Source organism: Ascaphus truei, chromosome 21, assembly GCF_040206685.1.
Source record: "Ascaphus truei isolate aAscTru1 chromosome 21, aAscTru1.hap1, whole genome shotgun sequence".
NCBI lineage: Eukaryota > Metazoa > Chordata > Amphibia > Anura > Ascaphidae > Ascaphus > Ascaphus truei.
The window spans coordinates 9,311,770-9,336,752 of record NC_134503.1 but is presented as its reverse complement, the minus strand read 5'-3'; the positions used below and the strand labels follow the sequence as shown (position 1 = coordinate 9,336,752).

The 24,983-nt window shown below is 41.0% G+C and overlaps 2 protein-coding genes across 3 annotated transcripts; one reads left to right on the top strand and one right to left on the bottom strand.

Annotated features, from left to right (window-relative positions):
* Nucleotides 1-495: 495 nt before the first annotated feature.
* Nucleotides 496-20,071, top strand: PPP1R26 (protein phosphatase 1 regulatory subunit 26). Of its 2 annotated transcripts, none has more exons than XM_075578912.1 (5): nt 496-684; nt 1,851-5,496; nt 16,234-16,354; nt 17,989-18,106; nt 18,613-20,071. In XM_075578912.1, exons 2-5 carry the CDS (start codon nt 1,904-1,906, stop codon nt 18,636-18,638), a joined length of 3,858 nt encoding a protein of 1,285 aa, XP_075435027.1. In that variant the 5' UTR covers nt 496-684; nt 1,851-1,903; the 3' UTR covers nt 18,639-20,071. The 2 variants fall into 2 exon arrangements, with proteins under 2 accessions (XP_075435027.1, XP_075435026.1); XM_075578911.1 differs by having other exon boundaries at nt 17,989-18,115.
* Nucleotides 19,803-23,837, bottom strand: PIERCE1 (piercer of microtubule wall 1). Its single transcript, XM_075578913.1, has 3 exons — nt 23,595-23,837; nt 22,563-22,641; nt 19,803-21,709 (listed from the first exon to the last, which is right to left on the bottom strand). The coding sequence occupies exons 1-3, from the start codon at nt 23,822-23,824 to the stop codon at nt 21,527-21,529; spliced, it is 492 nt and encodes a 163-aa protein (XP_075435028.1). The 5' UTR covers nt 23,825-23,837; the 3' UTR covers nt 19,803-21,526.
* Between the last annotated feature and the right edge of the window lie 1,146 nt (nt 23,838-24,983).

Below are 24,983 nucleotides of genomic sequence, written 5' to 3'. Positions count from 1 at the left end.
TTTTCAGCCGACAGCGCTCTGAAAAACAGCTTGGCTGTCAGCTGAAAAATCCAGCGCCTCAGCACGCCTGCAGACGCTCGCGTGAGGCCCCTCTAAAGACATCCTCATGGAGGATGCAGGGGCTCACCGCGGAGCGTCCGCACGGCTCAGCGCGGCCTCCCCTGCTATGGACTCGGCCTAAGATTGAGCAACCTGTGCTGAAGCAGGGAACTGATTGTTTTGAGTCCCATGTGCTGAAGTATGGACTGATTGAGCAACCTGTGCTGAAGCAGGGATATCCTTAAAACATGACCTGTTGGGGTGGGGGGGGTTCTTGAGAACCCCTGAGTTACACTCTTCCTATTTAAGGGAGGGGAGAGCCATGTTTGGGCCTGACAGCTTTTCCCCCTCCTGCGTCACCAAGGTAACGGGCAGCGCGGCACGTGCTCGCGCGCACGCACGCAGCTCCTCAAGCCTCAGCGTGCGTGCGCCCGCCACCTCCCGCGAACGCGCCTGCCGTGCTCGTGTCCAGAGCCGAGCTGAGAGAGACGGAGGTTGGAGTGTGTGGAGCTCCTCTCCCCCCCCCGGTCTCGGTCTTGTTCGCTGTGCCGGAGCCTGCACCACAGTCCGGGAGGAATGGAGCCGGGGCCCCGCTCTGCTAAGCTACCGTCCCCGCGTTAGTAACGGGCTGAGCTTCTCCAGGAGGTGAGCGGGGAGATAGACCAGGGAGGACCAGTGCGCAGCGAAGGCCGAGGGGGACTGCTGTGGCTGCTGGGGAGGGGCAGCGAGGCAAGGCCCTGCTGGTTACATACTATACCTAATGCCTTAGGCCTTCCCTGCTGGGTGCTGTTGTCCGTTGGTAGGACTAAGGGGGGGAGGGGGTGGGGGGTGGCAGGCCCCGAGAGAGAGAGAGAGAGAGAGGTGGGGGGAGCAGAGCCTGGGGTGAGGAGGAGGAGATAGGCCGGGGGAAGGGAGAGCCGTTGTGAGTAGAAGTAAAGCCGGAGGGAGAGCTAGGCCCAAGAGAGGGGAGGGGAAGGGAAGAGCCGGGCCCAAGAGAGGGCGTGGGGAGGCGGCCAGTGGAGGAGGGAGGAAGAAGGGAAAGCACAAGCGTGTCAGCAGCCGGCTGGTCCTGGAGAGAGAGGCAGAGGGCCGGGGAGGGATCAGAGTGGTGTTTCCATTAGGCCTGTGGCTTGTCGCAAATACCTGCTCTCTTTGGGACAGTGTTGATGGCTGAGCTGTCTGATTCAGTACTGGTAAGGGTAGAAACTCAATCTTAACTGGCAGCAAGTTCAATGAGACTTCTTTAGCCTAACCCTAATATGCCACCCTAACCCTAATATGCCACCCTAACCATAACATGCCACCCTAACCCTAATATGCCAACCTAACAAGCACTGTCCTAATAATCTGGGAGAAAATCATTGTTTGGAAGAGGTTTTATAGAGCCAACTGCTTGGTAAATAGACATTTTGTTCTGTTCAATTGTACCAGTGAGGTTAATTTATTCAGTTTAAAAATGTATTTCATGCTTCCTACTAATGAACTTGTCTGTCCTTGATTGGTATCGCTTGGATTTCATACCGTTATCACCACTATAATGCTATGCATGTATTATATATTGGCTGCACTATGTAGTATATACTGTAGAAAAGATAAAGGTATTAATGCCATGGAGATACGTTGTTATAAAATGTTTGTTCTATTTATTTAAAAGGAAAGAACATATTTTTACATCTACAAGTAAAAATTAGCCAACTAATTTCTTTAAATTGTCATGGGCCACAGAGAGATTGGAGAATATAACTGACATGGTAATGTGGTTCAAACTGTTTAAGTGTTGTTCTTCTAAACCTGTTTTTTGTTATTTTTAGGATGAGGCCATCCTGAACTGTTCAGTTTGCAGACAACTGCCTCAACTGCTAGAATGTTCCTTGTGAATGTCCCTCCTGTGGTTGCTTTCCAAACAAAATGGGCCCCATTTGGACAGGCTGCAAGTGGTAGATTACCCGTGTGCTTTTCTGAATCTGAAGAGGATCTTTCTGGGATTCCTATCGGTGCACAGGTTCAGGGTATTATAAACAACCTTCAGAGTGATGAATCTTCTCTTGAGGTGAACAGTGAATATGAGTGTATTATGCAGAAAAATAGAAAGGTGGAGCTTAACATTAGCGGAGGACTAAATACCGGTTCCACAGTGGTTAAAGGACATACCAAGGAAAGTGCCACACTTGTTGTTCCTGCTCAGTTCAATGATCATAACGAAGATAATTCAGCGTTTGGACCACTTGTATTGGAATCAGATAGTGATGATTCTGTTGACAGAGGCATAGAGGAAGCTATTCAAGAATACCTGAAAAAGAAAAGCAATGTTGTCCCATCTCAGCTAAGTGATGCAAAGAGCTCTAGTAGCATTGAACACGAGGTAGATTTTCTGAAAGATGGTCAGAAGAATGCATCAATTACTACATGCCCTGTTAAAATTGATATGGTTACTACTACAAATGACATTTGTGATAGCTTCAAGGCACATGATCAGATAAGAAGTGCTTCACCTGATAGTGTGAGCAGTGATGATTCGTTTGAGCAGAGTATCAAGGATGAAATTGAACAATTCCTAAATGAGAAAAAACTCCAAAGTAATAAAAGCGAAATCAGTTCAGCTAAGAAAAATGTTCAGAATGAAACTCCAGTGAAACCAAAGTTAAAATCAAGCAAGACATCTGAAAAACAAAGTGCTAAGCAAGGATGTAAGGAGCCGTTTGTGGGACAACATTTAGAAGTACTTAATGTGCAGTCTAAAGGTCAAAAAACTAAAGTTGATAGTTTTAAAAATACCAATATCAGAAGTCAGCCAAAGCCTAAAATATCAAAGCAAAATGAAAAGCTGAAGATTCAGCCCAAGGAAGCTGTCAGCATTTTGAAAGAAGAACTAACAGACTCCAGCAGTGATGATGGCATTGAGGAAGCCATCCAACTTTACCAATTGGAGAAAATCAGAAATGAAGGCAATCTTAAAATAGCTCTTGGTGCTGCTTCAGTAAAGGAACAAAAGGTGAATATTGCAGATGAATCTGCTGTTAACTTCAGTCACTCTTTGGGGAAAAATGCCTCTCCTGAACTTTATAAAAAGACAGAAAATAGAAAAAGAAAAATGTTAAATACCAAACCTGCAGCACTTCCAGATATCCCAAACTGCCAACCTCTTACCCATAAGAGAACATTTTCTTCCATAGATGACAGAATTCCTAAATGTGAGACTGGATTACAAGCAACCTGTAGGGCTGAAACAGCAACTGAATTACTATGTGCAGAAGCAATACTTGACATTTCTAAAACAATTTTGCCATCCCAGCCAGAAAGTACTCTTACAGCTCTGCAGGGAAATTCCTGCCCTCATTCTGAAGCGGCACAGCCCTACTGTTATAGTGACAGCTCAGTAGACAGTGATGACAGCATAGAGCAAGAGATAAGAACATTTTTGGCTCTTAAAGCGCAGACCGAAGGCATTTGCACAGATTCTAGGAAACAAGAGCCATCATCGAATGCGCCCACACCTGAACACCAAAACCAGTCATCTTTTTCCAAGAGAAAACTTTCCCTGACCCACAAACGAAAACTGAAGGAAAGCAAGCCGGCACAAGCAAACTTGATGAAAAAAGGTAATCATTTGGAAAAAGTGTCTTTGTGTGTTGACAGTGGAGAACTAAGTAAGTACTTGCTACCTAATGATAATGTACAGAGCAGCTGTGTGGGAAGCTGTACTGACACAAAATCCAAGCTACAGTACCCATCAGACGTTGAATTGAATATTGGTCAGCAAGTTTTGGGTGCTGAAAGGGCGTTTGCACCTTCTATAGGAAAAAGCCGTGGAAATGGAAAAGCTTATGTGCAAATCAAGAGTTATTGCACCGGAGATAAAAGCAGCTCTTTGGACAGTGATGAAGATCTTGACACGGCTATAAAAGATCTCCTGAAATCGAAAAGAAAATTCAAAAAAAGGTCAAAAGATGAAAGGCCTCAGTGTAAGAAAAAAGTCAGATTTGGTGAAACGACAACCAAGCCACTGGAAATATTTGATGGGTTCGAGCAAAAGGATTGCCATGTGAAAGGCCCCTTTTTTATCAAAAGCTGCCTTTTAAATCCTGGTAACACACAAGGAAACCCTTTAAAAAAGTCAAAGAGCACATTTAAGATAAAAGAAGAACAAGAGAAGCAGGATACTGTGGGGAGCAGACCTTTATCGGTTTCATCCCATGGTAGTAAAGCTTGTGGACCCAAACCAGTTTGTGCCTCGGACAACACTATGACATCTGAAAGCAAAAGCTTGAAAACGTGTGCCTTCTCAGATGCACAGGACAGCAGCTCTGTAGATAGCGATGACAGCATTGAGCTGGAAATAAGGAAATTCTTAGCAGCACGAGCTAAGGCGTCAGCAGATCTTACTGCAGCACAAAAGGAGATGCCTAACGTTCCAGATCCAAACCTTGACAAAGGGAATAACACCCACTCTTTCAAGCAAGAACAAAGGGGTTTATTAAATACAGTGAAGGAGACTGTACTTCAGCCTGGTGAGGATAAAAAGAACTCTGAGAGACCAACTATACAAAATGCTGTGGTACACCAGTTATATGACTGTAAACAAAGCATATCACATATAGGGCAATTATACCACCGTCCTGTTGAAGTAAACAAGGGAACCAGTCCTGTAAATAGACAAGATGGGTTATTGGTAAAAAGCGAATGTTTTGTAGATCAAAACAATGTCCTTAAACAAAATGAGAAGTGTCTTCAAACTATTCATGGTAGAGCAGTCATGAAAGCTGAATTGAATGGTTCCCAGGGGAAATCCCACTTGCCCGTGTCTGGAAACTTTGTTGCAGGTCTTAAGTACATTTCTGGAAATGATAAACGACTTGTTTTAAATCTAGACACTACTGGTCCTTCCAAGATAACAGGTGATGTCAATCCTTACAAGACTGGGACGGATATTACAAAGCTCGGGAGCTGTCCATCTGTTCAGAAAAAAGGACTTATTTTGGAAAAGTCTAAAGATGTACAGACTTCTAACATCTTTCCTAAAAATCCTTTAGTCCACCCTGGTTTGTATTTGCTCACAACTAAAATGTGTAAAGACCCATCTTCATTATGTGTCCCTATTAAGACCGCATCATATGAAACGGGTATAAATGTAATGAGCGTACAATACAGCTGTGCTCAGGTAGTTTCAAACGCACTACCTTGTGCAGGAGAGCTTTCAATTCAGCAGCACACAATGGGAGAAGTCAGGGATGGAAAAATAAGTACAGTCAGTGCTAACAGCAAGACAGGAGAGGCCTTGCAGGCGCCCGCTCTCGATACCAAAATACGAATGTTCCATTCAGCCAGAGAAGTTCTAGATTGTGAAAGCAGACAAAGTAATCTTAGCAAGGAGAAAACGCAGGAAGATTTAGAGGCAGGCTCTGGTATAAATGTCAAGGAGTGCAAAGGTTCAGAAGAGAAAGGAAAGGTTTCCAGTTTGTAAGTACTTTGTTTTCACATATCCCTTTTGTAGATGTATAGGACCACTGTAAATAGTTTGAAGGACAAAGCCGGAAATGAGAAGGCATTAGTAAAACTGTTAGCTCATATCAGAGAACAGGGGGAGGGGGCAACTCTAGTCCCGAAGGGCCACCAACAGGTCAGGTTTCAGGATATCCCTGCTTCAGCCCAGGTGGCTCAATCAATGACTGCACCACCTGTGCTGAATCAGGGATATCCACAAAGCCTGATGTTGATGGCCTTTAAGGACTGGAGTTGACCACTCCTGTCATAGAGATGCATACTGTTTATCAGAACCCTTTAATTTTAGGAAATGTGTAACCTAGTGAAGTCTTAAATATACATTAAAAAAAAAACAAGCAGTTGGATAGAAACGTAACTTTTATTTTTATTATTGATTTCTCCCTAACAATATTTTTTAACACAACATACTTTTTATTCACTCCATTTGTATAGTCTTTGCTATCCATGTTGTGGTACAACATTATTTTTTTTAATTCCTGTGCTGGGTTTTTTTCCCAGTGGAATTAATTTGAGAAAGAATATAAAAAAATTTTTTCCCTCTAATTGTTACCAACAGATTACTCCTGATCATTGAAATGATTTTTCATATTCCGTGTTATATATATATATATATATATATATATATATATATATATATATAATTCCTCCCGCCTTAATGTTCCACAGTTGCTCCATGCTACATGTTCCGAACTTTAAGTTTCTCCGGGACAGATTCATCACGTGCCAGTACTGTACGTGTTAGAGCATCTCATTAACTCCCAATGTACGTCAGCAGGCGTTAACGTTGGCTACACTTCCGACACTTGATGAATTTGCTCCTATGTTTTGATTTTTATTATTCTTTATATCCGTAACCACCTCCCCAAGTCTTCCCTCCTTCCAGATAATCTGAAAGTGACTGTGTCTTTGCTGGTGTGCTATAAAGTGCATGCTATAATGTTCTACAGCATTTGTCTTGATGGGCAGAATCACAGTAATGTATTGCTTGCAGAAGTCTGCTAATGTTGGCGAATCTACTCACCGCAAATTAGGACAACTCTTTAAGTAGTTTGATTCCAAAGTATCTTAAAATACTGCCTTTTAAGCCAGTATTTTCTATATGCACTGTCATATATTTTCCATTTACATACTAGCTAGATGCATGCTAAACCAATGGCATGGGCAAGGCAGTAATTGTTTCACAATTTTCGTAATCACTTCATTATACAGGAAAACATTCCGAAAACCTAGGTTGGAAGAAAGTTGTGCATTAGATATAAAATGGTAGAAATAAAACGTGTTTTTTTTTTTATTGTTATTATTATTATTTTCTGTTTTAGAATACAACATTTAGTTTTAACAGTTGAGTTAAAGGTAAATTCATTTTATTTTCTGCAACTTGCATTTAAAGCCCCGTCTAAAGGCATTTAGTTTGCACTGTTTTTAATGCATTATCTTGTTTTAAAAATTGCATTATAATTGTTTAAATACAGTTGTTGGGGGTGACCTACCTTTTTTAGTTCCAAGTTACCCAACAATTGAATTTTTGTTTGCTATTTTAGTGTGGAGCAGATATTTGAGAATGTAGATTAGTGCACAAACATAAACATCTGGATTTTATTACTTGCTTCATAGGGGTTAATAGTACTGGCACTACATTTTACGTGACCCTTTCGCTGCCAGAGAAGATGATTGCGTTGCAGGCAGTGAAAGGGTTAATATTGAGCATTCACAATAATCATTTATTCATAGTACGTAGACTGTGTTTGTCAGTTATTGTCAGGTTATTGTTTGTAGAACTATAACACTTGTAAATGATCTAAATAGGACTTTTTTTTAATCCTAATGAGGAACTTAAAAGATTTCTAACCTATAGATCTATCTGTAAAAGGTGTATATGTTGCTTTTGTTATCAGTTCAAATACTTGGTGTGGCAATGCTTGACAAATGTTACCTGGATTTTGTTATCCATATATCAGTTCCAGTGGACAATTCCACCCTTGCTGTGACTTTCAGGGGCCATGTATCTCTCTTCACTTTCAGCTCCAAAAGCTGCTTCTAGAGAAATGTAACTTTTAAACTACCCAACTGCGAGGTTGTTTACCAGTGTCTGCTTTTTATCTTATGTGGTTCCCATTCTATATGCATTAATGCAGTGGTTCCCAACTCCAGGCTTCAAGAACCCCCAAAAGTTCAGGTTTTAAAGATATCCCTGATGTCTCAATCAGTGGCTGTCATTTTGATTGAACCACCTGTGCTGAAGCAGGGATACCCTTCAAACCTTAACTGTTGGGTGTTCTTGAGGTCTGGAGTTGGGAAACCACTGCATTAATGGTTCCACTTTGATGGTTTGAATGGTTATATATTCGAAACCGTGCGTCTATGGATCTCTGTAGACTTGGGAGAGCTGGAAGCGTATGTGTGTACTCAATATTCCTATATTGTAAATTTGCATAGATTGAGATCCAAGAACAAGAGGCTTAAAGCATCAGTATTGTGTGTTTGATAAACACACAAAAAAACAGATTTTAGGTTTACTTCCCACAAAGGGAAATAAGATTTCAAATGGGTTACAACTTCAAACAAGTTTTACAAATTCCATACCGTCCTTGCTGAAATACTTAGAATTTTCTTTTCCTTTTTCATAGTGAAAATATTTTCTTTTGCAAAACTATAGAAGCAGTCAGTGAGCAATCTGCAAGGAAAGCATGCAATATGATTCCTATAGAGAAGGAACACAATATGCATTCAAACTGTTACACACTCGGGATAGCCCCATAAGTTCTTAAAAATGATTGAACAGAGATGCAACAAGTTTGGGTTTATCGGATGTTAATACTCCAATCTATATAAGTTTGTGTCAAAAGATTTATTTCCTCAAGTCTCTTAAGTTACTAAATGCTTTTGTTTTTGTTGTCACCATGGCTTTAAAGGTTACACTTTTTTAAAAATATAAAAGCAATATATTATTAACCCATAGGTTTATCAAGTAATATTACAATATTCTGATGCTTAAAGTCTGCTCCAGTTATCTGATAAATCACTTGTGTGAGAAATCGTATGCAATTTGCTACTGTTCTAAATAACAAACATTCCTCCCTCTGCCACAAACTATTACACGTGTGGTCTGGTTATTAGACTCTCTATGTATTAATCTGTCTTCACAATTGGTCGTCTTGAGAGAAAACTGGCAGAAAATTTACCTTGGGGCAATATATACATCAAATATGTTTTGTATTCTATACTGCAAATATAAACCATGTCCAAGAACATGTGCTCTTTTTTTTTTTTTTTAAACATATTAATTAAATTAGAAGGTATGAAAAAACATGTTTTTGCACTCTTCAGTTTTGAGATTCTTGCATTTAACTTTTGCCTTCACTTGAAAAATGAATGTGGAAATAAAACTAGTAATTGATCTATTTTCTTTTTCTACCCTGTTAAAATGTAAAGTCTTTTGAAAACCTTTAACAGAAGGATTGTAACTTATTGTGTACATATTTACTGACTATGCTGTGCATTGCCAGTTGTCATAACTCTTTTCCAGATGTTTGTTATTGAAGAGATTAAAAATTATGTGTGCAGGTTATACACCTAATAAAACATTGCGATTGTTTTTGTTTCCTGATTCGATGTGGTGATAGTCGTGTGTAAGAGCAGTTTGAAGGTCTGTGTTGCATCTGGCTTTGCTTCTTTAAAGTCCCTTTGGCGAACATAAACACCTAGATGCAGGGTCCTGATTTCAATGCCTAATGAAGAGTTCCACAAAAGGGGACCAAGCTGTAGTATGCCTCAGCTTCACTCCCATTCATCTGAAAGAGAGCAAATTATATACAAAAACAATGTGGTGTCACACGGTTAAATGGTGTTACTGTACCGTCATGCCTATGTTATCTTATCGTGACATTAATCCTATCCTTACACTACAGGTTTAAAGTTCATTCAATTAATGTTTATATATTTTGTAATATATTAACCCCTGTGTAACAATTGGTCAGCTAGTTCTGGGCAATCCATGACTAGTTCACCAAGGGGTTAATATATTCTTCAAGCTACATTGACTGCACACCCCCCTCTTCTGCCTCCTCCAACAGGCTGGTAATGCCTTACTTAGCCCCTTACCTGCCATAGCAGTTATCTCCTACCAACCCCTCCCCCGGGCGGGTTTAGCAACCCACCCCCGTTTTATCAGAATGGCTAACTGCCCTATTGGTCAAAGGTAATTGTATCCACATAAATAATACCAATATAAGAAAAACAGACATTACTATATATAGATATATTTGGGGAGGCCTTCATCCAGAATTGGGTCCATGGGCTGAAGATATACATAAAAGGGGGTCATTAACCCCTTGAGTGCCAGTAAGGCCAGTAGCCTCATTGGCACCAAAGGGATTAAATAAATAAAAATCACATGCCATCCGTGTACAGTGGCCCCATCTTCTTCAGGGGTTCAACCATGAAGAATTTTTAAAAAAATGTCATCATTTCAAACTAATCTACATGCAGCTGCTTAATGACCCATGAAACAAATAAGCCATTTATATTAAAAAAAAATTTAAAAAAACATGGCCACCAATTGGGCATAATTATGTGCCCAACAGCCTAAATACAATTTGGTGGTATCTGGGTTGTTTAAAGCTATGTCTTCAATATTGAAGCATGGAGGTTCATATCCTGGGGGTTGTTGGTTAGTAACCATTAACCCCTTTCCTGCCACAGTGTTTAGTAAGGAAATGCCATACAAGCCTCTTTGCTAGACAAGAAGGTAGTGTAGTTTGAGATGTATATTAACCCAGTCAGCTAGCTGGCTAACAACATGAACAGACAGACAAGTTCCTCCTTGAATGCACTCAGAAAGGTAAATCAGAGTGGTATGGTTGATAACATTAAAAAACCTTTTAATCACCAAATAGTAAAAACATATTGTATAGAGGGAAATGGTAGAAATGGTCCACGGCCAGTCCCTTAAAACAAACCAAGAATAGATCTTCCTAAGTGTGTGTATATGGAAGATAATGAATGACAATACACCACCAAGGTGTGGGCTACAGAAAACTGCAAAGTCTCGCCAAAAAGTGTAACTACAGACTTGAAAACCCGTCCTGTTAGCAGGAATTCTATTATCAAAAACCAGCACACCTATAAAAAGGTATGCTGATACTGGATCTGAAGAGGCGGTTCATATACAGTTCGTGGGTCATGTAACCCCTTCATACGTATAATAAGACCACACAGAGTTGGGGTGTATGTCAACTCCAGAACACAAATGAAATCAACAAAAGGATGTAAAAAGTAATACATATAACATGAAATAAAACCACATACATAGTTATTAACTACGTGGCTAGTGAGTAGTACCCTCTGCGTAGGGCAAGCACAAAGCGTGCTCTGCTACTGCCCCGAGGCACGGTTCAGTGACCGTATCCAGTTATGGCCTCATAATAATATAACACAGTAAATGCAGAGGTCACTGAGTGGAGTCTCTGCTTGATGGAAATACAGAGGCTCACTGAGTGGAGTCTCCCAGATAGCAGGCAACAGAAGCACTATATTTGATCAGAGTGCTCATAGCAGTATTGACTCAGTGCATAGGATGTTATCCACAGTGAGTGTTGCACAGAGTAATGTTGCCCTAAGTGTGTGTGGGATACCCCTAATAAGGCTGACGGTGTGGGCCCCCCAGATAATACAATGTTTAGGGAGTATGCCTGTCAGAGGAGCGGCTATAGTGTACGTCGCTATTAGGTGCAGTGACCTCAAAAAATAACTTCTGACTGGCCATCCATAGTATAACTTAGCTTATGGGGACTGGGGGTGTCCGTTGCAGCAGCTCACGATCCTACAGTGTAGGCAGATGAGGCGGGGTGCCGAGTTGGAGGGTTGTAGCCTGCTAAATCAGCAGCTGCAGCCGCAGCAATTTCATCCCACTGCTAGGAGGCATCCGCTCGGTGTGATGACGTCATCGCGTTCTGGTCACCTGACGCACGTTTCGCGCATGATCGCGCTTTCTCAAAGGTGAGAAAGCGCGATCATGCTCGAAACGTGCGTCAGGTGACCAGAACGCGATGACGTCATCACACCGAGCGGATGCCTCCTAGCAGTGGGATGAAATTGCTGCGGCTGCAGCTGCTGATTTAGCAGGCTACAACCCTCCAACTCGGCACCCCGCCTCCTCTGCCTACACTGTAGGATCGTGAGCTGCTGCAACGGACACCCCCAGTCCCCATAAGCTAAGTTATACTATGGATGGCCAGTCAGAAGTTATTTTTTGAGGTCACTGCACCTGATAGCGACGTACACTATAGCCGCTCCTCTGACAGGCATACTCCCTAAACATTGTATTATCTGGGGGGCCCACACCGTCGGCCTTATTAGGGGTATCCCACACACACTTAGGGCAACATTACTCTGTGCAACACTCACTGTGGATAACATCCTATGCACTGAGTCAATACTGCTATAAGCACTCTGATCAAATATAGTGCTTCTGTTGCCTGCTATCTGGGAGACTCCACTCAGTGAGCCTCTGTATTTCCATCAAGCAGAGACTCCACTCGGTGACCTCTGCATTTACTGTGTTATATTATTATGAGGCCATAACTGGATACGGTCACTGAACCGTGCCTCGGGGCAGTAGCAGAGCACGCTTTGTGCTTGCCCTACGCAGAGGGTACTACTCACTAGCCACGTAGTTAATAACTATGTATGTGGTTTTATTTCATGTTATATGTATTACTTTTTACATCCTTTTGTTGATTTCATTTGTGTTCTGGAGTTGACATACACCCCAACTCTGTGTGGTCTTATTATACGTATGAAGGGGTTACATGACCCACGAACTGTATATGAACCGCCTCTTCAGATCCAGTATCAGCATACTTTTTTATAGGTGTGCTGGTTTTTGATAATAGAATTCCTGCTAACAGGACGGGTTTTCAAGTCTGTAGTTGCACTTTTTGGCGAGACTTTGCAGTTTTCTGTAGCCCACACCTTGGTGGTTTATTGTCATTCATTTTCTTCCATATACACACACTTAGGAAGATCTATTCTTGGTTTGTTTTAAGGGACTGGCCGTGGACCATTTCTACCATTTCCCTCTATACAATATGTTTTTACTATTTGGTGATTAAAAGGTTTTTAATGTTATCAACCATACCACTCTGATTTACCTTTCTGAGTGCATTCAAGGAGGAACTTGTCTGTCTGTTCATGTTGTTACCCTAGTAATTATCCTCTTTTGCACCGGTTTGTGCGTTATTTGATTTAATATATTATTCTTTATTTCGCTGACGCGGGAGCTCCCCCTTCCCCTGTCCCTTTCCCTTTCCCCACCCCCAGACCAGCTAGCTGGCTACTAAGTGGTTCATATATTTCAAAGTAGTTAAAAGTTAATTGAATGAACTTATCTGCTATTATAGGTATTCACTTTGTAAGAAGTGGCTAATGCCATGTTTAGCTTTGTCTTATTTAACATAACGTTATTGAGCTGCGTTAGAATTGGCGGAGTTTCATGGTTAGGCTATGCGTGATGGCTTTCCAGCATATCATTTGTATATCTTTCACTAACACCTGTTAATTGGAACGCTATGCTTTTAACGTACTGTTAATCTAAGTAAACGTTACGTTAATGACTTTAGTGGATACGTTGTTGGAATTAACGTGACTTTACCTGGGGTTAACGTCACATGTAAGGCTCCAATTATACAGAGGCACTGCAGTGCGTGCGCGCACATCTGCGACATCGCAGAGCGACGTGCACAAGCACATTGTTCTGTGCGACTTCAGGGGAGACAAGGCTGACATCTGTTCTTTGATTGGGCGGCTGCATCATGTGACGTGGCCATCGCAACCAGAAAACAAATTTGGAAAACGCTTCAACTGTCACCCGCATTGCAGTAGCAAGCGGCGCAACAGTCGCGGTAGGTATAAGCGCTTTGCGGGGATGCATACTATTTGTTTTGGCACTGAGCCGCGTTGCTCCGGGCTACGACGCGTGTGTTTTTTGGTATAATCACGGCCTCATGCTCTAACGGTGCTTAAGTATCCCAAATTGATGAAAGATATGTTGACACAATTTATGGTTGCTTTCTTTTCACTCCCCAATATAGGACACAGCATCTTCAGAGCTCAGGGGGGCTGTGATGGCCTTTCTTGCTCCCTTCAGCATTGAAGCTGCTCATCATACTGAAGCTGCTCATCATACTGAAGCTTGTAGTGATATACTAATAACGACACCTTTCCCGCAATCATTATGCACGGCCTTTGCCAGACTAATTTTGTTAATGTGTGACTTAACCTTCCACTCTTTAACCTGCACTTGTTTCCTTTAGGAATGTAGGGGGCAAGCAGTGTCCCATCTTTGAAGTGGCCCATTTTTAAGTGGGATACACTGTGGAGTTAAACAGAGAATGATAACGAAGCATATGGGTAGCTCCGCTGACTGGTACTATATATCTTATATGCACGACCTATACTACTATGTAATACTCTGGGTTGAAGGGCCGAGGGATTTGCAGTTTCCACGAACCCTTGAGGGCATTCTTGGTTTGGTTCTCCAAGATACATGGGGGCACATTTAGCATGTGTCGGTACAGGTTATTGCACCCATTCTGGCGTTATCCCCCATTTGAGTAAATAGGAGTTAACACCGGAATGGGTGCGATAACCTATACCGACTTGATAAATGTGCCCCGTGGACTCTGGAAACCGGTTCGGCGTCCTACAAACATTTCACTACGCAGTTTATTCATTTTCCAAAAGTATGACTCTGATACATGGTAACTGCTTTAAGAGCGGTCCCAAATGAGACAGGGATTCTCAACTCCAGTCCTCAAGGGCCACCAACAGGTCAGGTTTTAATGATATACCAGCTTCAGCACAGGTAGCTCAGACGAAGACTGGGCCCTGATTGAGCCACCTGTTCTGAAGCAGGGATATCCTGAAAACCTGTTGGTGGCCCTTGAGGACGGCAGTTGGTCACCTTTTGGTATAGGACATCATTATGTTCATTAATAAGGGTGGACACATTGAACATGAAATGCTTCTTTAAAGGCAGAGCGCTACTTGGCTCACACACAACAAAACATCTGGTAAAAAAAATGCCAACAAAACCTGCTAAACCCTTTCCAGCTGAGCTCTGAACACAGAATGCATGTAAGTCTAATATATCCTCCGCTCACAGCCATCCCTGTCAGGTGATAAAGAGGGATTGACACATTTCTATGCTTGAGGCAGGGTCCCCCTTACCTGCTGTAACAATGTATGTTAATGTTCCCTTACCTGCTGTAACAATGTATGTTAATGTTTGATATTTTACTGTTTTCGTCTTCCAACCTTGTTGTACTGCAGTACCGAATATGGTGGCACGTTATAAATAAATGATAATAAGAATTTCCTGTGCAAGGTCCTTCTCAACATGCGGTCACACTGCAAAAGAATATGTTTAGAAATAAGTTGAAACACAAAGAATGGAGTAATTCTTCAGCTGGTTTTGACTCATTAGTAAGATGCGAGCCATACCTAGGGATATGCTAACATTGTAAAGTAATATATCCTTCCTCATAAAGGGGCGTGGCATACTTTAGTAACTTGTGATTGGATGGAGTAATACAGGAGAGCTCAATCTTTTTCCCCTGCGCCCCCCTGCCGGCTGACCTGCTCTCCCCGCGCCCCCCTCCCTCCTTACCGTGGTTCCCGGCGTTGGGGTGTCATGGTATCACGTTGCCATACCAACACGACGTCATTTGACGCTGCATTGCTGTGGCGACGCATCTCCAGATGCTAGCTGAACCACGGTAAGTAAGGTTTACAGAGGCCTTCCCTGGCACTTCATTTAAGTGCCTTTGGGAAGCGCACGGGGCCTCTGTAAACCCTGCGCGCCCCCCGCAGTTAATCTCGCGCCCCCAGTTTGTGCAGCGCTGGAGTATTACATCTATGACTCGTACTTATGTCTGATAAGAGGATAGAAGTTGCATCTCCTAATTTGAAATAGTGCTGTGTGCAAAGAATATGTATGTTAATATAGTGGGTTGTCTTAGGAGAGAAAATAAATTACATCATCTGCCCAAGACCTGTGCCGTGTGCAAAAGTAAAAAATACCATCCAGGAATAGAAAACCAGACAAAAAGATTTGCAGAAGATATTTCTTAAAGGGACAGTCGCCCCAAATCCTTTCAACACCACACATAATGTGGAAAGCAGGTGAAATAAAAACCCTTCCATGTTTAAACGTACCGTGTTTACAAATGAACTTCAAATTTTAATGACATACTTGCAACCCTGGACTCTAAATTAAATAAAAAGATGGTTAGCAAATGGATGTGGAGCCTACATATAAATAAATAAGAATGTTGTCCCCTTCCTTTTATGCAAGAAGACAGTTTTGTGCTAAACATGCGATTAAGTACAATTCTATCTAACAAATTTACAGTTCTATGCTTTAAAATGGATGGACAACTCCAGTCCTCATGGGCCACTAACATTTCAGGTTTTAAGGCTATCCCTGCTTCAGCACAGGTGGCTCAGTACATGAGGACGAGTTGGCTACCCCTGCTTTAAAAGCTCAGCAAAGCTTATGTTTTCTTGTTGTCTCATCTCTATAGAAGCTTCGGAAGCCATGGGTTGTCACTGTTGTATCCTGTTGGGAATAAGAAAGACCGTTGCATGTTTTGTAGTGCTGTTACCGATGGATTTTTTGCATATGTTTTTCAGCTCACACTTTAGCACATCTATTGACCCCGGACTGAGCGTGCTGCCTTATATCATTCTATCTCCTGAGCAAATATGTCAACATTTTGGCTTACACAGAAACACCCGTACAAGGTCACATCAGGTATATGTCAATGAAATATGGCTTTTTTGTTGTTGTCCGGAGTGGTCTGAATTGCATTGCACAGTAATGCGTTTCAGGCTTTTCTGCCAGTAGAAGAGAGGGTGGGCGTGAAGACCCCCAAGCAATGCTTCCCTGATGTAAGTCCATATATGCAAAGAAAGAATTCACATATAACAATATCCCAGTAAGTATAATTAAAGTTCAGTGGATGTATCCCACGGTGTCAATGTTATACACTGAATCTCATTGAAGCAATTTCATAGTGTTCAAAAATCTTTTCACATAGCCTGCAGCTTAACTAGCCTAATCTTGAAGGCACAATAATGTTAGCCCTGCAATATCATAGCATAGGGATTTATCAGTAGTACTGATGAGTAATGAAAATAAAGCTTGTGCTCACTTTGTTGTAACGTGGCTCCTCGTAAACTGTCAGCATGCTCCAGCCGAAAGAGTATCCTCAGAGCAGAGGTTTGTGAGGTGGTGCACCAGCTAAGTGAAAAAAAATGTGGCTGGACTGCTCTCTATTAGTACTAAAATATTTGTTTATTGTTGACATTAAAAACAGCAAGGAGGGAAAAAAAACCTCTAACGCGTTTCGAGCAGCGTTTGCACTTTATCTTTGATAAAGCGCAAACGCTGCGCGAAATGCGTTAGAGGTTTTTTTTTTTCCTTGCTGTTTTTAATGCCAACAATAAACAAATATTTTTGTACCAGTAGAGAGCAGTCCAGCCACATTTTTTCCTCTCTGACAGTAAATGGGTTAATTTGCGATGTTTTTGCGCACCACAACTTTTCAATTTTGTGACTAATATGCATCTTGGCGGAAAAATCCCACTGATTGTCTGATAAAGGGCCTAACATATATTTTTAGCAACTTCAAGTCAATGATGTTATTAGGCAGAGTGTATTTAAAACATATCTTCTGTTTACTATGCAAACAAACGATAAATTCTGAAAGAATTTTTAAATGCACTAGTATTAAATTAGTGTTTGCTTTGTAGGAAATAAATGTTGCTTCCAGCGCATTTTTTTTGTGTTCAAGTTCTGTTATCTTTCCAACTGTAGGAAAGCAAAAATAAATATATTTTGGCCTCTTTTTTTTTTTTGCATCAAATGTAAGAAACGTAATATGTTGTTTTATTATAACTTGGTTTAGGTTGTTAGACAGTGGTTTACGTTACACTAGATCAGTGCTTCTCAACTCCAGTCCTCAAGACCCCCCAGCAGGTCAGGGTTTCAGGATATCCCTGCTTCAGCACAGGTGGCTCAATCAGTGGCTCAGTCAAAGAGTGAGCCACTGATTGAGCCACCTGTGCTGAAGCTGCAACTGATTGAGCCACCTATGCTGAAGCAGGGATGTCCTGAAAACCTGACCTATTGGGGGGTCTTGAGAAGTGGAGTTGAGAACTTTTTTCAAAGTCACATTCGATACCTCCCATTGTAAGCGACTCTGTATTTGTACGGTACTTTGCCATATTGATGCCAGGAGATGCATGTTCAACTTTTTGTTATTTGGGACTCCTACGCAAATAAATCCTGATGGTTTTGTTTTGTTTTTGTTTTTTTTAATTTTAAATTTGATCTGCAGCCAACTTCTCACTATGATTAAAATGTTGCAAATATTATTGTGTTAGGAGGCGAAAAACTGTGATTACATTTTGCCACGGAAGTTCCTACAAGGAGAGCAGAAGAGGAGTAATGCTGCATTGGGATCATTATATACAGTAGCTCCAGAAAGTGCTTTCGGACGAGGTGAGCCTGGTAAATATGACTAGAATCATGTAACGGCCCAGTCCAACTAACATACTTGCATCATCAGTTTGATACACACATTGGGGGTTATTAATTAAACTGCCACATGCCATAGTTACAGTCAGTACTCTCACAGTTTATTGAATAACTCCCATGGGGTCTCTTCATCATATTCAGGAGTTGGGTGGGAAAATGTGCGAAAATCCGAGAAACAGATTTGGACTGATTCGTTCATCTCTAATCCGGAGGCGTTAGCTGTGGGAAACCTCAGTTGGCACGATCATTTTTTTTACTTCTGTAGTTTTAAGGAGAGGCCTTAGAAATCAAAGGTGTCATCAATGTTAATAGTTAAGTTAGACATCAAATATTAACCCTCCTAGCTGTGCAATGTTACAGTGAGGCTCCATAGGAAACTGCTGGGTACAGGAGAATAAACATCAAATCCAGTTCAGATATTAGGGGGGAGGGGGGGGCAGAAAGATTTTAATGCTTTCTCTTTGTTCCAGGAAAAGAAAGAAAAATGTTGAATTAAGTGCAGAGCTACCTTGAAAAAAAAGTACAGCTATTAATATAAGGATTATGCTTGTTTTAGAGAATTTCATAGCTGGCTTCAGTTGCAAGTTTTGTACACGTTATATTATTTTTGTTTGCTGCGTTCGAGTACTTTTACCTACTGCCGTATAATGTGAGTGAACAATTGTATTGTTTGATCGATTTGAGTGCGATGTGTAAATGAACGCTTTAATAAACCGCAGATATATTTTAAAATCTATTACCTTTGACTACTAAGTGCTTTTTGACAAAGGAAGCAAAAATGCAACTGTAGCAAAACAAGTTATTTTTGTCTTCTTAATCATTGATTTCCCCAGTCAAAGGCAGCTCTTGTGAAGCTTTTGAAATGTACACAGATGGGAATTCTGATTACTCTTCTGCTAGTGGCATGTTAAATATACAAATAAGAACTGAATTTGTTTTGTTTCAAACGTGAATTCATTTTATGTTCTCTTTTGTAATTTAAATCTTGGGGTTAGGGTTAACCTTACAATAATACTGTCAGCCATAACAGTAACATTGTTAATGAAAGTTAGACCTTTTGTTTTCCCTGGAACATAAGAAACATTGATTTCTTAATGAAGTCCCAAATTGGCTGATCAGAAACAAGCGTTACTTTGTCACAAAAGGAAGTTTTCAAAAAAGTTGTTTATGTAGAAAAGGCAACGGCTACCTCAGTTTTGATGTGTAGGGCTATTGAGCCAGTGGCTTTTCCCTCTGTTCCTACTCATGTAGGCCCTAAACCACAAAAGGTGCTAAATCCATCATTGGTAGTACAGGTGTGCTAAAGTTTAGCACCCTTTTATGGATCTGGGCTCTATTATTTACCCATAAAGTAACTCTTCTGTGACAAAAGATGCCTCTAGAAGAGGGGTGGGCAACTCCAGTCCTCAAGGGCCGCCAACAGGTCAGGTTTTCAGGATATCCGTGCTTCAGCACAGGTGGCTCAATCAGTGCTCAGTCTTCGACTGCAGGGATGCAAGGATATCCTGAAAACCTGACCTGTTGGTGGCCCTTGAGGACTGGAGTTGCCTACCCCTGTTCTAGAACCAAGGGCGATCTCCATAAGAACAATTAACACATTTCAAATCCTATTTTGTTTTATTTATTTTAAGGCTGTGTGCAAGCAAAAAAACATAATACTATTATTTATTTATTTTAAGGCTGTGTGCAAGCAAAAAAACCATAATACTATTATTTATTTATTTTAAATTGGAAAATATAACTTGAATGTTTCCCACAAATAATGTCATTTATTCTTTTCCTTCCCTTGTTGCAGTTAGAAAGTTGGTACACAGATATTAGATGTTAAGTTTTGATATCAGCATTTAAAAATGGTTGCGCTGCATGTCTGTCCCTTGTGTATCTTTAAATAAGGAAAGTGTTTCTTCCAATAAAGTTTACTGTTTACCATTTTTAGTCTTGATTTCCATACTTGACTTGTTTTTAGAATGACAGAATATACCTCTATTGCAGGGGTCTCAAACTCAGTCCTCAAGGGTCACCAACTTTGACTGAGCCACTGATTGAGTCACCTGTGCAGAAGCTGGGATATCCATAAAACCTGGCCTGTTGGTGGCCCTTGAGGATTGAGTTTGAGACCCCTGCTTTATTGTAACACTGATATTCTATAAAGAAATTCTTAACCAGAAATAAGAGAGAATATTCCTTGCTACTCCATATACTGTATATTGCTACTGTCCAACGGCAGTGAGATTAAACATCCCACGTGTATCAAACATGTTCGTACAATCTAGTGCCACAGGAATTCATCTTTACTTAAATAAGTATGAGGAGGGTTACTGGCTCTGCACTTCTTTAACCCAGGCTGTGCTGAAAAGCTGTGTAATGCGGCAGGCATATGGTTGTAGGGGTCCGTGTTAAAATGGACATGAAGTCCAAGTGTTCATTTGCATGTCATTAGCCAGAATCCCTGGCTGCAGTGGAAGCATTGTATGCTCAGAGATAATGGGGAAATGCAGGGACGCAGAGCTGTCTGAGACGTGAATGTGCTCACAAATGGTATTTTTATTTACTCAAGTGAAACTTCATTGAAGTTTACAGGGGCCTTGGAGGTTGGGAACCAGCCATATTTGGCGGCATTCTACAGATACATAAAGATTGTGCTCACAGCGTGTTGTTGTAGGTGTAATATGCAAGGCGGACTTTTGTTTCTTACAACTCAAAAGTGCAGTATCTCACTGATGGGGTAAATTCAGTGTACCCGGAAGCGGCCCCTTCAACCGTTTTGAGATGAAAATACCCATTGAGGTCAATGAGGATTTCCACCCGAACTGCCACTCTGGGATATATTGAATTTACCCGTTAGCAGGATAAATTGGAATTGCAATATGGAGAAGTCACTGCCATGAAACATCTCATCTACATTTTGTCGTGCACATTTTTTTTATAATAATATGTCCCAAGAATAGAAATCTACTGGAGGATTTAATAACAAGGTTTGTTGCGCATGTAACAAAACGAAACTACTGCAGGTTAAATGTCACTGATCTCCAGTTAATTTTCCCATTTTCACAGCGGTCACCATAACATCCGACGTTTATTGACCATTAAATAAACCTTTTTGGTTAATAGAAAGCATAAAACTGAGACCTCTTTCTCGCCTGGGTTCTTTTCCCATAGCACAGCAATATTCTCTACAACAACTTTCTTAACCCATTGTTATTCATATCAACCACAAATGGATTTTATTAAATAACTAGTTCACAAGCAAAGTCTGTGTAATTCATACGGAAAACGATCTTGACACATGGAAGCATGTCTCCATTGTCTTTGGTGTGGGCAGTATATCATAATTGAGGGATCTGGTTTGAAAGGTTACATGACAAGGTTAAGCAATGATCTCCGTCATTGAGAAGGACCCATCAAATTATAGCTTTTGTGAAAATTAAGTCTGTCATGCAAGGTTATAAAGTTATCTGGGCCGGTCACATAACTGTTCTCTGTGTCTGTGTTAAATCCATTGTTTCTGTACATTCCACATCTGGTAGCAGTTTTTGAAAATCTATGCGATGTGCCGTTAAATGAAGTCTGGAAAGAAAATGAAAGTTATCATTTGGAAATTCCCATTAATATAAACGATAATAATTAAACTGATATACTTATTTACATCTTGATGGGATGTATTACAGTTTTTAGTATTAATATGTACAAAAGTAATCTTCACATATCCAAAACGGCCTTTACATATTCAATTTTTGCAGAGTTGAGAAACCCTGCAAATGCACGTATGGTTTTCTCGTTTGTTACAGAATGGGAACCATGTTATTTTTAGCCAGGCCCCTCTGGTTTCCAAGACACTTACTGACTGGTAAAGGTACCCGCGTTTCAGTCCCCTCCAGGAGAAGCAAAATGTTGGTTTAAATCTCCCGTATCGCGTGGGCCAATAGGAAGCTGGGATGTCATCTGTTGCAGCCTCTCATTGGCCTGCGTCATGCAGGAGATTTAAAACCCAGGAAATAACGCTGGTACCTTTACAGGTAAGTATCTTGGGAACGAGGGGGAAGCCCCTGGTTCCGACCCTGTAAAAAAAAATGGGGGATAGGTAGGGATGATTGCTGATTTAACCTTATACTGTCCAGAGTAATAAACTGCATCTCCATGCAAAATGTATGAAGCAAATGTAGTGGGTAAAACTAGGTTATGAAATGGATTTGAAGATTGTATGCCACTGAAAAACGTTCAATGTGCAACCATTTATACTATACATTAATCCAGTGATTACTAAAGCAAACTTTTAAACTGTATCATGCACATTTTACAACTACATCAAATAGCCATGTAGACCACTAACCTGGTTTGAAACATTTACACATTAAACTGGGTGAGGACATAATTATCCTTTCCTACGGTAAGTGAAATCCACAGGATGCACTTAGCTTACCGGCATTTCATGGACAGTAGGTGGTTTGCTTCCATAGATCTGATTTGTAGTTCTATATAGAGGATGGGTGACTTTGGCGCTGAAACAATTGGGTGAAACAATTAGAATATAATTTCAGGAAGCAAGTAAGAAGCTGTTGAATTCACCCCTTCAGTAATGAGGGAGATAACTCCTGTGCTCTAAGGGGCAGATTCACTAAGCCACCATTCAAACCAATACAAGTTAATGTTGGTTGGGGTGTGATACCCCGCATCCGAGATTCATGAATCCTGACGTAAGAGTGTTTATAAACCCACTGTTAGCAAAGGGACTGATCAGTTTTGGTTATCTCAAAATCTGCAGCCATTTAAACAGTCGCCCAGTGTAGATATAAATATATAGTATTTATTGTGCTCTGAATGGGTCAGAACTTCTTAAACCTTTCACTGCCAGAGAGACCTGCAAAAGACTGAGAAGCATTACATGTCTATTTGACAGGCAAAGGTTTAAAATGACATAATTACAACTTTAAAACCCTATATTTTTGATGTCTACTGCAAGTAAATCCACCGTCACAGAGAGAACTTTCCAGGGGAATTGTCTCCATCATCGGGCTGCGTTTATTTCATTCCACCCCCACAGAAAGTCTTACAAATTATTCCACAACTTACAATAAGTGATTATTTAATCACTATTAAATGCCACAAACTAGAGGCTGCCTGTTCCAAATGCCAATCACTTGCGGGTCATGCTTTCCATCCCATGTATGTGCACAAGCAGGGCACCCATTTTTATAATATAAATAGGTCTTTTAAAAATACATAACCTTAGTCAATTCTGTATACCGGGCGAATAGGGTGAAGCATTTTCAGCTCAAACATCTACGGCTAACTAGATGCAGAAAACAAAGCTACCTCAAACGGCAAAATATCGATAATATTCAACAGATTTATGGACAAATACTTTAGCATAACACTGTGAATTCTGTTATTAACCTTTGTTGTGTACATTGTTTTTAAAAAGATCTCCATAAATGCATTTGACCGTCTTTACCTGTAGCCACGACTCCATGTGTCTGGATGATTGAACTTGCCAGGTAAGTCCTCCCTCACTCTGTAGAAATCGCTTGTCTTGGGTAGAGGGGATTCTGTCTGGTGGGCAGGGGAGAGTCCTGGACGTGGACTCTCAGACATTGTCTGTCTCAAACAAGGCAGGGTCCTAAATGTTCCTTGGAGCGAGGGAAAGGTGGAGATCAGTGATGGCTCAATACACACAAGGCACATAAAGGATTCTTGTTGTAACGACCAAATGATGCTTAGAAACTGTTGCTAGGAAACCACAAGTGCAACAAAGAAGAAGCCTTCTCCATTCAGAGTGACTATCGGTGGTTACTATAGGGAATTCATAGGGGATGTTGGGTCTTTATGTTAATATATTTAGGGCGGGGGTGGGCATCACCAGTGCGCAAGGGCCACCAACAGGTCAGGTTCTCAGGATATCCCTGCTTCAGCACAGCTGGTTCAGTCAGTCAACTGAGCCACCTGTGCTGAAGCAGGTATTTCCTGAATACAGGATATTACAGGATATACCAACATGTGGCTCTTGAGAACGGGAGTTGGCAACCCCTGATTTAGGGATTCCAGCTTTCTGTGTTTTTTGTTTGGGGGGCGGGGGAGGGATGATCTGTTTATTTTATTGTTTTTCTGGTGCTTTCATTTTATTTAAAAAAACAAATCTGTGTTTATCAGTGTTAACAGCAGAAAAAAATGGACACGTTTGAATTCGTTTTTTTGTCTGGACTTCTTTTTTAAATGTCCATACTTCCTTTGTGTTTCCTTTGTATCCTATCTGTGGCTGAGTCGCTACAACAGGCCGACAGTATTTCAAAGAGAAATGCTTCATTTCCAGTTTTTGTCAGTTTTAACTGGAAGCACGAAATCATAAATTGGCGGTGTTTTTTTCTGTGTTTTATTTCAGTAAAAAACTATAACCCCTAATTATATTTAATATGTTCTGAAGTGTCTTCGAATGCTTTAAAAAATAAAATAATCCAAGATTAGCCAAAGGGGAGAGAAAAGTACATGAATAAGGGTAAATATTTCCTGTTCATGTCAACAAGGATAGTTGGTAAAGATAGAGCACAGCTGCAGACGCCCTGCAATGTGAGGCAGGGAAAACAAAGCCAGGCCACTCCGCAATAGTAACAAAAAGTGTATTAAGCAAGCAAACACATACAGGGAACAAAAATAGGACAGATAGAACGCGTAGTGGCCTGGCTTTGTTTTCCCTGCCTCACATTGCAGGGCGTCTGCAGCTGTGCTCTATCTTTACCAACTATCCTTCTGGACTCCTTATCTGATGGACTGCACGCTACTGATCCTGAGAGTGCCCCCCCCGGATGTGCAGGTAAAGTGCCAATGTGCCTTATCTAAACCCTGCTAT

What these genes read in the sequence shown, in the direction of transcription:
- PPP1R26 (XM_075578911.1), top strand. Translation starts at nt 1,904, where the DNA reads ATGTTCCTTGTGAATGTCCCTCCTGTGGTTGCTTTCCAAACAAAATGG. An exon ending in AAAGGAAAGGTTTCCAGTTT is followed by an intron (nt 5,497 to 16,233) that starts GTAAGTACTTTG and finishes TATGTTTTTCAG; the next exon opens with CTCACACTTTAGCACATCTA. An exon ending in TTTCGGACGAGGTGAGCCTG is followed by an intron (nt 18,116 to 18,612) that starts GTAAATATGACT and finishes TCTTTGTTCCAG; the next exon opens with GAAAAGAAAGAAAAATGTTG.
- PIERCE1 (XM_075578913.1), bottom strand. Translation starts at nt 23,824, where the DNA reads ATGTGCCTTGTGTGTATTGAGCCATCACTGATCTCCACCTTTCCCTCG. An exon ending in ACATGGAGTCGTGGCTACAG is followed by an intron (nt 22,642 to 23,594) that starts GTAAAGACGGTC and finishes CAATTGTTTCAG; the next exon opens with CGCCAAAGTCACCCATCCTC. An exon ending in CTACTGTCCATGAAATGCCG is followed by an intron (nt 21,710 to 22,562) that starts GTAAGCTAAGTG and finishes TTTTCTTTCCAG; the next exon opens with ACTTCATTTAACGGCACATC.